The sequence below is a fragment of the Varroa destructor genome, unplaced genomic scaffold (genome assembly GCF_002443255.2).
Source record: "Varroa destructor unplaced genomic scaffold, Vdes_3.0 BEIS01000006.1, whole genome shotgun sequence".
NCBI lineage: Eukaryota > Metazoa > Arthropoda > Arachnida > Mesostigmata > Varroidae > Varroa > Varroa destructor.
Window position 1 is genome coordinate 7,030,736 of NW_019211459.1, and position 13,782 is coordinate 7,044,517.

The 13,782-nt window shown below is 45.6% G+C and overlaps 1 protein-coding gene and 1 long non-coding RNA gene across 7 annotated transcripts in view; one reads left to right on the forward strand and one right to left on the reverse strand.

The window, feature by feature from the left end:
* The first annotated feature begins 212 nt into the window (after nucleotides 1-212).
* LOC147754799 (uncharacterized) overlaps nucleotides 213-13,782 on the forward strand; it is a 28,083-nt gene continuing 14,513 nt past the window's right edge. For all 4 annotated transcript variants that reach the window (XR_015330775.1, XR_015330778.1, XR_015330777.1 and 1 more), the window contains exon 1: nucleotides 213-1,119. This is a non-coding gene — a long non-coding RNA (uncharacterized LOC147754799). The remainder of the gene's footprint in view (nucleotides 1,120-13,782) is intronic.
* LOC111252450 (uncharacterized) overlaps nucleotides 1,980-13,782 on the reverse strand; it is a 13,748-nt gene continuing 1,945 nt past the window's right edge. For 2 of the 3 annotated variants that reach the window (XM_022810363.2, XM_086993924.1), the window contains 3 exons: nucleotides 6,781-7,124; nucleotides 6,310-6,602; nucleotides 1,980-6,130 (listed from right to left, as the gene is read on the reverse strand). In XM_022810363.2, coding sequence (XP_022666098.1) covers nucleotides 5,711-6,130; nucleotides 6,310-6,602; nucleotides 6,781-7,124 — 1,057 coding nt within the window. In that variant the 3' untranslated portion in view covers nucleotides 1,980-5,710. Of the gene's footprint in view, nucleotides 6,131-6,309; nucleotides 6,603-6,780; nucleotides 7,125-7,360; nucleotides 10,229-13,782 lie in introns of those variants that run through there. The other variant, XM_086993925.1, reaches the window with a different exon arrangement.

The window sequence follows — 13,782 nt, forward strand, 5'->3', positions numbered from 1 at the left end:
CTATCTCGAAAAAACAAATTGCTCGTAGACTAGTAGCAGTCGAAGCGATCGCCCCGTCCCTATAACGAGATTGTTTCAATGCGGCAGTAAATGCGTTTCAAAAAAAGACGACCCCATACATATGTCCGCGAGCGTGATAGAGATTCAATCCCTATACCGCGGGAACATTTCAGAAATTCAATTGTTTGCTGAGTGCTATCGTGTGATTTTGTCTCAAGGATCTCGTCTGTTCTAGATATAAATAGGCTTATTCTTGTTCACAATTACAGAAATGTGTACGTGGCAATATGGCAGCAAATGGTAGCTTGCCAGAGATCCGACCCATTATTTGGAGTTATTTTGATTGTTGAATAGATCAAAACCCACGTTGGATACTGGTGTCCCTAAAAAGTATATAAATGGCGTATGTAAGCTTTAGATTCCTGTATATTTACGATATACTTAGGGATTTTCGATAAGCGTAGACATTTGACGCTGTGTATCGATTGGGTTAAGCTTTCACGTATATTAATGCTTAGGGGCGTTTTGAGCGGACTCGATCTGTTTCGAAATCGATAGAGTGGGTGACTTTCAAAAAACAAAAAACTAGTCTGGACCCGGGGATACTTTCATAGATTCTGCTATTTCTACCACGTTTGCTCAATTCAGAAATTGCATTCATCATTTTTCTAGAGTACGGGGATGATTTTCACCCCGGCTTGGTCGAAACGGAACTTATGCCGCGCTGAATACCTCTTTGTATAATAATGTATTTCGAATTTACCTCCGAGAGTGATTTTGATACTTAATAAATCTGTTTTTCTTTAGCGAATTTGTTTTTTTTTTCATTTAGCTATCCTTGGAGTCAGGTAAGGACATGTACCTTGGCGATTTAATTGATCCGTACTAACGTGATTGTCTAGTAGTGCTAGGGACATATGAGGTAGTCTAGGTTCGATGCGTTAGCCCTAGATGCGTTCGTCGTTCGAAACTGAAGGCCACGTATTGAAAAAAAAATGGCTAACAGCCGTATAGAATGTAAGGCTCCAACCATTTAGTTCATCTCTTCGAAGGTCGATCTTTTCTTTAAGATGGACACATCACCTAAACAAACTGCCAGATCCATCGAGCATTATCAAAGTGAGTATTTGGCTCGCGCCATATATCGCTTCGCTCAAATAATGTTGCCATTTATTAACAATTCATGAAATAGTCAAAATAATAAATAAGAGCTACTGTTATGAACAATTTATATGTTATTTTAGTTACTTGTAACTAAGAAAATCTGCTGTTTACTGCCAACGATTAGTAAGTACTCTTTCTGCCAACTAGGAGATTACGTTAGGAGTGTTTAGAAATACTGGCTTTGTGACAAAGTACTTTCGTAACGCAAGCACAGAATGAGAATGCCTAAACACCTTCCATGAGATTTAGCATTGCTTAAAAGACCTGTCAAAATAGGGTCAGTACGAACTATACGGACGGACCGAATAGGAGACCGAATTACTATATTTAGCATTTTTTGCCATGTTTATATTTTTACTGGAAAATCAAAGTACATCTGCGCTCAAAGTTGACCCTAGACCATTTCATGTGGCGTTAAATTTACTAGTTAGTTTAGTAGTAGTTCAATATATTAGCATTGGAACATTACAAAGATGTGAATGATACCCGTAGCCGAAAGATCTGCAGGACCTGTATTGGTCGTTTTACTGCCAAGTTTATGAGGAAAGGATTGATTGCTAGGGATGACACACGCTCCATCGTAGATGAATGTGTCTAACTGATAATGATGAAAGAACGTATCTGCGTGACAGGAAGAACATGCCGATACGTGTTTTTGAGCAAGTTAGATTCTCGTATACATCTAATGATATCAAAACCTTTTTGTATTATACCTCTGTCTTTGGCATTCCACGAGCTCGTTGAATTTCACGCCTTCCGTACCCCCCTTACCCGCTGTGTCAGTAACTATAGAATATAAAAAAACAGCGAGGAAATAGTCTTGTTTTGAATATCGTGAATAATTGTATATTTATTATTGTTTATAATGAGATACATCTTTGAGTACAGCACACCTCTAAACTCTATATCTTCACAGCCCTTCGGCCTGAAACGAAGCTCACCGGCCGATAGGAAAACACTATTTCGCTCAGACACGGTTTTTCTGTCACTTTTTCCCTTCCTTTCCCTAAGTTCCGATTATGTCACCGGCTCGCTGCTCCACTAACTATTTCTATGACTGATTCTTCATCGTTATCACGATAACCGTCATCGTCATCGTCATCGTCATCATCACCATTGTAATCGTCTACATTAACGCCTCTAATCGAGTCAAACCCGATCAATGAATCAATACTGTTCATTAACCAATAAACGCCCCTTGTCGAGACGCTGCGGGCCCCCTTTTGTCATTACAGTCGTCGAACCTGTTCGATTCTTTTTTTGTTTTTGTTTTTTTCGAAATTAGCTCGAATTTAGACAGTTTTCTAATTCCCTATAGTCGTCACAATTCATTTTAATATAGGCGGATTTTTTTAAAATCTATTTGCGCTCTATGTTCGCCTTCTTCTTCCTTGAAAGTTTATGACTTTCTGCCATGTGCTCGTGACCTCTAATATGCTCGTATCGCTTGTATCGTCGTACATTCGTCGATTTTTTTCTATATTTTTGTATCGTCATCACTCATGTTTTTTTTACCACCATCACCACTGGTTCACAATTGTTTGATGATAAATGGCTTATAATCATTCGGGTCAATTTTTCCGAATCGCTGTTAGGATTTTTACTTTCTTAATTGATATTTATCGTTTTATGTATCATACAGTTGTGAGAGGGGTATCAGGCTGATGGGTGGGTCATTCTCTGGAGCGGGAAGGGGGTCGATATAGGGGTTTGGTTAAAGAAAGTTAACATCCTGGCTAAGCAGGCTTATAAGGGCGCCGCATTGACGTTGAGACTTGGCCTCGAGTGAAGGATCATCAGTGAATGAGGATGCTACGAGACGCGGATGATTTGGCGCTGAAGGGATTTTCTAGATGCAAAAAAGGTGCTCCCGCAAAATCTCATAGGACGCTTCCTTCCGAGCTAGCGCACCGGGATTTCGAAAACACGGGAAGATCTTCCAGAGAAATAATTCGCCGGACAAACCTACGCAGCGTAAACTCTTTATATTAATACTCTCAAAATGTGATGTTACTATTTATAAATGATTTCATTCATCAGTTCGTTATGCTGTTTGAGCCTGGTGATCAGAGGGAATGATGCATCATCAGAGGGTTCCGGGTTGCAAGAAGTCGCTAGAGGTGGCCAAGTATGGTAGAGTTTCAGGATGGGTGTCAGGGAGGTAAGCGCGCGCGCGTGATCTTGTGCATCGTATACGTTCGAGTTGTCCGGAGAGGGCGGGCTTACTTTTGTATTTATGAAGGTAATTTTTTCGTGGTTGTATGTCAACGTGTGTCTGTGTGTGTATACTTTCGTTTGACTGTATTTCATATATGTCTAATTAGTATTCGTTCAATGTAATTATTAAGAGTAATCATTGTATTTACATGAGGGAGTTGTCGGGAGATCAGCGGAGCATTGTACCGCATTAGGAGTATGCTTCGCGGGCTCGCGTCCGGCGCCTCTATCGTCCTCTTAGATAACTTTTTCTCGTTACAATCATAACTACTTTCATATTATTCACTCTTTTGTTTTCTGCGGCGTATCTACACACAGCGTATGCTTCCACATAGTGCTCTCTATTTGCGAAGAGCGCACACACACACACACACATATATATATATATATATATATATATATATATAACTTTCATGTAACTTCAGTTCCGTAATTTCGTTTCCTGTTCCTGGTGTTAGGACTCGCTACTTATTACTATCATCATCGATTCAACCTATCCTTGGCGCACCTATCGACCGCCGTTTCGAGCCTTTTTATATTGCAAACTGCACTCGTACATATATGCGTATATATATATATATATATATATATATATATATATATATATATATATATATTGTTTTGTTCTTCCTTTTCTCTTAATATTATTATATCGATATATATTTATACAAAGCGAGATGCTGGCCCGGAGTGTATACTGGTAGAAGGGGTTGACGTGACACAATTGAGAAGTTATTCTATTTGGACCAGTGGAAGCAGAAGAAGAGAATGGAGCCGGACTTTTGGCCGGAGAAAACTTGGTTCTGCTGTCTTCGGGCGAGCGTCTCAAATAAATTAAAATAGTGGCGACTAGAATTATAGCGGCATGACAACGACGGCGCGGTCAAATCTTCGTCTCGATTTTCTGCCTCACAAATGGCTGACGGCTGTGCGCTGTACGAAATTGCAAGCGAACAGAAGATCGCAGTGGCAATCTACGAGATCTGCTTTAACAGGTCGGAAATCGATTTTTGTTCACTTCACTCAGTCGATGATCGACTTCGATATCGTGAAATTGTGCCGCTAAGCCGTTCATTGTGGGGCCCAGAAAGTGTTTGGAAAGTTGAAAAATGCTGAAGTGCGTTCAGGCGTTACGCTTCGCACTGGTACATAGTATTTCATTTTCTTGTAATCATTGGCTGCAGTGATTTTCATTGAAATGGCTTCTCTACGCTCACAGATCAATATGATTCAGCTTATTTGTGTGCTGTTATGGATGGCGGCAAAAAAGTTCTTCGTCGCTGGGGTATCGTGGAAGCATTATGTACTGGGAAGAGCAGCTGTAGCACTCCATCACATAACCGTGTGAGACGTAGATGTTTTCACACCATCGTCGTTGCGGACTCGTATATGGATTTACGCCTATGGTTTACGGGAACGGTAGCAGAGGCGGAACACGTTGGATACCATTGTCATAACATATCCGCGATCCGTTCCGCTGTACTAGCACAGATAACGTTTTCAATGATCATTTTTTCGCGTTGTCGTGTGCTATCATTACGTTTTTGCATCAAATCGGTAATCGTTCATATCATTCTAACAACACCGCGACTTCGTTTCAGTCATCGTTGTGTGTGCATTTGCGGGTGCTTCTAATAACACAGTCAAACCAACCAATCAAATCTGCTTGCTATAGCCGTATTTTACATTTGATTTTATCCTAGACAGAGTTGTTTAACAGTTTCCCTAAAATACTCTGCGCTGCTGGCTAAATACAGAAAAGGTAAACGAATGTTCGAAGATTGGAAAGAAATCCGTTTACGTTCAACCGATAATAGACAGCTATGGACAAAATCGTCTTCCAGCAAAAGCAGGGGGCGGCGGCGGCGGCGGCGGCAGAAGCTTTGGTTGTGCAGACTGGTTACAGATAGGGTGGTGCTGGCGGTGAAGCAGAGTCAGTTAACCATGCTGAGGGCTGGTGTGCCCCCTAGTCTCTTTCCGTCCAACGTCTCGCTGACGCTACATTTGAGATTTCGATTTGCTATTTCCTCCTTCGGTCTCTAGCAATTTTCCTCTTTTTCGATCTTATCTAGCGCGTGGTCTTTGGTGACTTTTATTTCCTTGTTGTTTCTATACTGTCACTTCATTTGACCATGCGGTCGTTTAACTCTGCCGTCGAGCGTTTAGGTGAACTAGCAGCTGCTTACTGCTAATGCTAAACTGACGTGTAGGGTTGATGTAGCCCGTACCTATAAGATAGGCTAGGCTGAATACAAACTAGAGCAGGTTTCGAGTGCTGCTAAGGGAAAACACAGTTCGACATGGATGTACCAACTGGTCAACTATTCCACTAGTTGGAAGCGTTAGTGTTATCAGTAGGTGTCGACGAAGGGGACGGATGTGAGGGTGGCGGTGAGGGCGAGGATGACGCAGGGGTCGGTTGACCCGCGAGGGCGTCCAGCGATCCTACGGCAAGCGGTGAACTGCGCGGCGACGGACTTCCTGCCGAATGGGCGGGACTGCTCGTCGCGTGGTGATGCGCAGCCAATGCGCCGGGCGGATGTGGGGTTGTGGGCAGACCTAGTTGAGCCGCTGGAGACGGGCCATGGCAATGTAGACAATGCAGGCATACACTACAGTGGCCCATCTTTTTGGTGAGGCTCTGGCGTAGCTTTAGGGCGGGGCCCAGTCTCATGCCCATATGTGCCGTCAGATGGTCCTCCGTCAACGCCGAGAGGATGCTCCCGTCGATTAACTGCTCGCGGAACTTCTGCGAACGCCAAAAAGAAACACCGACCGAGTATATTAGCATGTTGGTTTTAGTACAGGCTGCGCTAATTAATATGCGAGTGCATCGTTGGCTCATAAGATGATACAGAAAACTACTACGACTGTTTACTTAAGTGACCACGAACTGTCACACCGTGCCGCGTATAAAATGGCACATACCTCAGCGTACGGTGCGCAGGCATCAATGGCTTGCACGAAACTGACGACCTCGTCGACTGTCCAGCGCGAGACGACCAGGCTCTGGTGCTCCTCATTAGCACAGGCGGACGAACAGCGCGGTGAGCGGGACCGTGGCCTATTGGCCAATAAGCCCACACCCATGGACAAGCCCATCAAAGGGCTCGTGTCCTTGGCTTGGGGACTAGGTGGCGACGAGGAAGGAGAGGCTGGGGATACAGGTGAACGCGAACGCTTCACAGGTGGACCTGACAGTGACAGGTCCAGTGGATCACCTAACAGTAGAAATCGTAAATATTGAGTTTAAATAAAAACGGGTTAGATGATGTGCCTGTCTGAATGGATACGTAGCCATCAAGAATTTTAATTTGTTCTTGTATACATAATACATATCTATACCATATTTCAGCAGCAAAACGATTCTTTGTAAAGCACCGGCCATTTTGTTCGTACCTTCCTGTGTCGAGGACGCAGGCCGTTTGACGGCGCCCTTGAGGTAGGTCTCAAGTTGCGAGCTCTGCGCGTGCGTTCGGACTAGGTTGAGCAGCGTTTGCGATGAAGAAAAATCGGCTAGGTTGAAACCGGCAGCTGGACTGCGCTGTGACGAATGCGGCGAATGCGGCGCTTGGGGGGGTACGTGGGAGTGGGGTGATGATCGCTGGCCCTCGCTGCCGGCTCGAGGAGATAGGTGGGCACCGGTCAGGGGTCGGCCACCGCCCACCGGTGAATCGGGACTTCGCAGCGTAGGCGGCCTCACCGGTGGCGTTGGCGGACTGAACGGCGAACTCGAGTTGAAACTGAAACCAACAGGAAACGGGCGGTTAATCTATTAGTTATCATTCATGTCGCTAGCGAGATAAGGCCAACGTTCGACGTGTAGCTATATCGGCAGGCGGTGCATGTCACATGCTTCTGTTTGCTCTAGAGTAGCTATACTGATCGAAAGCTATTAACAGTTATTATTGTATTCTATTCTTTCAACACACTCAATCATTCAAGGATAATAACGTATATGAAGTCGTTTTAGCCTTGCCTCTCTCCGCAATGATGACGGGTGCATTGGCAGCAGCAGCTAAAACATTGTTGGCGTTGTGTAGTAACTAACATAGTCATAATAGCAGTCGTTCTTGTCCGTTGCGTTTATGCTGTCACTGCTGCTGCCGCGATGACCCCGGGGGGTCAAGACCGCTGCCTTTTATTTCCCCCTTTTCGCCCATTCTCCCCCTTCCTCCAGCTTTTTTCTTCCTTTTTACCTATGTAATTGTGAACGTTCGGTCAATGTTTAATCTACGTTGGAGTTGTCTTTGTCTTCTGGGCTGCAAACGAACAAACGACTCGTCCCCATTGCCCTAGTGGCTTAACAGAGAGTGCAGTGACGCTGATACAACGGTACAGTTATGGTGAACCTGAACGAAGCGTTTTTGCAGACGACTCCGATAGCGTCACTGAATAGCGCCCGTATTGCTTCGGCCCTTCCACACTGCAAACTCTGATTCGCCCCACCCCCTTCTAATAGCGGGCAAAGATCTTTGCCATGACCCCGGCCTCGCCGTAATAGATGCCATGCTATAAGCGATGCCGTTTCCTGAAGGTTGCTTGCCACCGGCGAAAAAGCAGAAGCAGCGGCAAGAGTTAGTGAAAAGAACAAGTAGCTATGAATTGCGGCAGCTGAACTGCCGGTAGCAACATAGACAGAAAAAGCAGCAGAGACAGAAGTAAATTTTTGTCGGAAACGAAGTCAACCCATGTGACAGGCGACCGAAAAGGTGTGCAACAGCCATTCATACCCAGTGCGTTGTTGGCTATCTGTCAGTCCTTTTTGAAGACTTAGAAGCCATCGTCAACCTACTACGAGTCGCACACGCAGAGTCGCAAATAGATGCATACATATTGAGTACTAGACATTTTCATACGGTAGACGTCGTTGTAAACAACATAGCAAATTTGTACGTCCGTATGGCATCGCGACCGATAGCTGTGACTGTGCAGATCTGAGTGGTTTGTTGCCGGTGAACTTGGCTGCTCCTGACGAAAAGAAGGCTGCACAGACCAAAGATGTGGAGTAACGTTGAAAATGTAACGAAAATGTAATGAAAAAGTAACGTTGAAAAGGCAAAAAAATGTCCAGAAGGATTTTCTACCACCTACAGATGCACGATGGAAACTGAAGAACCGACGTTCATGAATATGTGCTTTTGCTGATAGAGTCAAAACAATAATATATGATAAATATTTCTTCTATTTTGCATTACGAGACATACATCCGACAAATTCACTACCGTCGCAGAGGCACAGACATCATTCTATAAATACACTGCAGTGAAACAGCATTCCTACTTTTTGTAGGGTTGACACTTTTCTGCAAAGTATCACCATGCTTATCATCATAAAAAAATGTTATTATTGCGTTTCTAATCTAGGACGTATGAGATCGATCAGGAGCAGAAGCGCGCGTAAGGCCTGCCTTGTGGCTCACGATTCTTTTTACGTAACAAGGGAGACGAAATGAAATCGGTTGTCGCGAGATCACCGCGTAATTGGTCGTTTAATCTCTTGAAGGCGAGCGACTGATGGACTGATGGGCCGAAGTCGACGTCTCGGTACTCGCGTGTTTATGCTAATCATCCCTATCTGTATGACTGAGTCTGCTTTGGTTTTTGTTATTGTTTCTGTCAATCGGCTTGGCCCCGGCGGATCATCAGCTGCTGGCCAGCACTGGTAACAGGATGGCCTGCGAATGTCGTACCACTGCAAGCATCGGTGCAGTTTCTACTAAATACTCATATCTACGTATAACTGTTGTTGATGCTGCTGCTGCTGCTATCGTTGTCGTCGGAACGGCTAAGCTGAAACGGTGCCTGCACATAACAGCTCGAATCCTCAGTGCACGACTTTTGTTGTTGCACGGATAAGTGCTTGTTACAGGGTCGGTTACTATGCGGTTTTGGCGATTGATTCGTTGTTTCTGCATGTCGTCGTCGTCCTCCTTGAAGCGCCTAACCAGCCAGCTAGCTACTTGGCTGTATACATTGTTCGAACGGTACATACTTCTTTGGCTCTTCGTTTTTGAAGCACGCGAGCTCGTGCGATGCGGAGAGGACGTCTTGTAGCGGAGGTCAAGTGGTACAAAGAGATAAGCAATATCATTGATGAAAAACAACGAGAGGACTAGCGATGTTGTTTTGTTTGTCGTGTTCTGTGATGAATCCCGGCAGCGTGATGACAACGCCAACATAAAGACCACAGGCAAACAAATAGCAATAAGGGTGACGTAATGATGGGTAAAGAGTGAGAAGCAAGACCAGCAAATTCCAACGAACAAAGGACAGTCAATGGAACAGAGAAAAAGGAAATGAGTCACTTTGGCAGAAGGATAGTCTGAATCTGCTGAACTCCACTTAGTTTACTTCGCAGCCATCGTTGCTGCCGCAATAACGTGTCCCGGCGTCAGCACCCACCGTCTAGCTAAGGTCACATAGTATGTCTATGTTTCGATAGGACTCGTTGTAGCTCTCAAAGGGCGACACGATAGCGGCGAGGCAGCGACAACAACAACAACAACAACAACAACAACGACGACGGCGACGTCAAGCAGACGTCAAGCAGACGACGTGGGAGAATGCGCGGGAGACGAGAAAAGCGCTCAGGCAAATAGGGAGAGAGGGAGCAGCCCAGCGCCAAAGTCAAGTTAAAGGCTAAAAAGACTCAGCAATAATAGACGTAGGAAGAAGGCAGTCGAGCAAACGCGGGAGCAAAGGGCACAACAACAACAGCAGCAGCAGCAGCAAAATATGAGTGCGACCGTCCGATCATTCGTCCGTCTGTCCATTTGAACGCTCATCCATCCAAAAGCCAGCACATACGCGTCTATGTATCTTATATACTATGAGATGCCGCCGTTGCCACGGCATCGCATTCAACTCACCGCAGTTCATCGTGCCTTGGTCATCATGTCTATGATGTACGGCCTGACCCTGTAGGTCATGACCCTGGCTCACGATCGGCTACTGGTATTTTGCCGCTGTGGCTGCTGCTTACCGGAGCTGGGGAACAACACGACGCCGGCAAAGAGCCGGTAGACAAACTGCTGTTCTTTCTGATGCCGGTGCTCAGCGTCGCTCACTGTCTACGTTGTCTTCAACTGTGTGACTGCTGCTGGTGGCGCGAGAAAGGCCAGAACGGGAGCGCGGTTGCCGCAGTGGCGGCAGAGGGCACCGCGACAGCCACGAAATGTTCAAGGCCCACAGACGCTGCTGATGGCGCCAAGAGATTCGACTGAGTTAGTTCGGCTGGCCCGGTCCAGCTCGTCACCGTTCGGCCCAGCGTCACTAACGAAAGGAAATAGGCTTCAGGGCAGTGCAGCGGCAGCGACAGTAACTACCAGCGGCGACCACCGGCTGTTGTGACTGATAATAAGTGGACTCTATATATCAGGAGTTATTTCCATAGAGTTTCGTCTCTCTATTTTGTTAATGTCGTTTCATATGAGAATACGTCAGAGAAACAAGAGGTCTAACGGCCAGTCGCAACGAGAATGGCAATCTTCCTATTCGGGTTAGCAGCGATAATATTACGCAATAATAACTATATCATTAGTTTTCCCTAGTTCAGCGTTAATAACGTGATAACGTTTCTACTAATTTAAATTTATCCTCAATATCGGCTCCATACGACAGGCCATGCAAGGTCTGCTAATGCACATGCCCAAATATGATTTTAGCTGGTGGACTTAACACGTTGTGGTCATCGAGTTTATATCCGTTCACCTGGACGACGTGACCATATTATAATACCAGCCGTTCGATATAAATCTTTAATCGTTCGTATGACGCTTATCATGATTTGTTTGTTTTGAAAGCAAAAAAGAAATATTCTCGAAGCTCGCTGCTATCTATTGTACGGTCGTCGAACATCACATTATGAAAGGTGTCGAACAGAGATGCAGCGGACCAAAGCAGGTCCGGTATGTCACTCGTTCTGGACCATTGACCATCCAGATTGTCCTCTAGCTGAAGACCAGCCAGCGGTACAGGCCGTAACCGGCTAGGACGACCAAATCGAACGTCGCAAGCGAAGCGTACGGGGAAACGCCAGTACCGGGGTAAATTGCTGGAGCGAAGAATTGGTCAAATCCATGGTTATGAAGATGACCAGCACACAGCTATCGGTCGATTGGCCTTCTTTGACTTCGAATTTAAACGAGAACACAGAATCAGCCTCCTTTTACACACGCGCACACATACACAGGCACAGCGTCTACACGGTAAATGACATGCATCCGCATCCTAGATCCAATAAGGTAGCAATAGAGTAGGACGCTGTCCACCAAATAGCTCAGAACTACACAAAGCGAGCGCTAGATTTCAAGGTAAATTCGGCTGCTACCGCTAGTGCGGCTGCATTATAGCCAGTAGCTGTGCTTGTTACTATCCAAATTGTTTGTACGCCCGCACGTGTGGCGTGGCCATATGGCGAGCGAACAGAGGTCGGATCAATTGAACAGACAATCCCGTGTGAATCTCCGATAGGCTAAAAGTCTCTGCCGTTGCTCCGGAGTGATGCCACAGTCATGATACAGCGCCACTTGCTGTCTACTATATGTATATTAACTACTTCAACTAAGTTCTAGTCGACTAACTACCATCGCTCCCTGCCCCGTATGCTACCTGGGCAAATCTCCGTACTTTTCTGATCTCTTGTTGAAACAAGACGGTATAGACGCTCGTAGAACTCGAGTGGCTGAGTTACTACAGCTGCTATCTGACTGACGGCTCTGAGTATTTCACGTAGTACTCGTAGTAGTACTACAATTTCTATCTCTACGATTATCATCATTGGTGGAATCGTTACGTTAATCAAAGGGGCGCGCACAAGGTAGCGCATACCCAGTCACTCGTAGCAATTCAGGCAACAGTCATCGATTAACGAACTGCATACCCACCCATCCAGCCCGCACGCTATCTATCCTGTACTAGCGTTCAATCTAACACAACCTTACGTAGCACAAAGGTTCAACAGTTATGCGGACTAGGGGCTGGGGCGTGGGGTCGTGCATCGATTTAGCAAATTTGTTGGTCTTTTTCTTCTACCGCTTCCACTAACTAGTATGGCTTCTGTTACTGTTTCTACTATTATATATTGGGAAAACTAGCAAAAACGTGCTCGGATAGAGATGGTAGACGTTACGTATTACGGGTAGATGCGCCGTAAGACACTCGCTATCAGCATAATCATCACTGCCGCCATAAGCTGCAGCAGCAGCAATCATCAGGCAACAATCAGTAGGTGTCTGCCTCTTAAAGACGACGAAAGGAAAGGGAGCGGTGCTCAGCGATAACGTACACACCCCCACACACACACACTTATGAAGATGACCAGCACACAGCTATCGGTCGATTGGCCTTCTTTGACTTCGAATTTAAACGAGAACACAGAATCAGCCTCCTTTTACACACGCGCACACATACACAGGCACAGCGTCTACACGGTAAATGACATGCATCCGCATCCTAGATCCAATAAGGTAGCAATAGAGTAGGACGCTGTCCACCAAATAGCTCAGAACTACACAAAGCGAGCGCTAGATTTCAAGGTAAATTCGGCTGCTACCGCTAGTGCGGCTGCATTATAGCCAGTAGCTGTGCTTGTTACTATCCAAATTGTTTGTACGCCCGCACGTGTGGCGTGGCCATATGGCGAGCGAACAGAGGTCGGATCAATTGAACAGACAATCCCGTGTGAATCTCCGATAGGCTAAAAGTCTCTGCCGTTGCTCCGGAGTGATGCCACAGTCATGATACAGCGCCACTTGCTGTCTACTATATGTATATTAACTACTTCAACTAAGTTCTAGTCGACTAACTACCATCGCTCCCTGCCCCGTATGCTACCTGGGCAAATCTCCGTACTTTTCTGATCTCTTGTTGAAACAAGACGGTATAGACGCTCGTAGAACTCGAGTGGCTGAGTTACTACAGCTGCTATCTGACTGACGGCTCTGAGTATTTCACGTAGTACTCGTAGTAGTACTACAATTTCTATCTCTACGATTATCATCATTGGTGGAATCGTTACGTTAATCAAAGGGGCGCGCACAAGGTAGCGCATACCCAGTCACTCGTAGCAATTCAGGCAACAGTCATCGATTAACGAACTGCATACCCACCCATCCAGCCCGCACGCTATCTATCCTGTACTAGCGTTCAATCTAACACAACCTTACGTAGCACAAAGGTTCAACAGTTATGCGGACTAGGGGCTGGGGCGTGGGGTCGTGCATCGATTTAGCAAATTTGTTGGTCTTTTTCTTCTACCGCTTCCACTAACTAGTATGGCTTCTGTTACTGTTTCTACTATTATATATTGGGAAAACTAGCAAAAACGTGCTCGGATAGAGATGGTAGACGTTACGTATTACGGGTAGATGCGCCGTAAGACACTCGCTATCAGCATAAT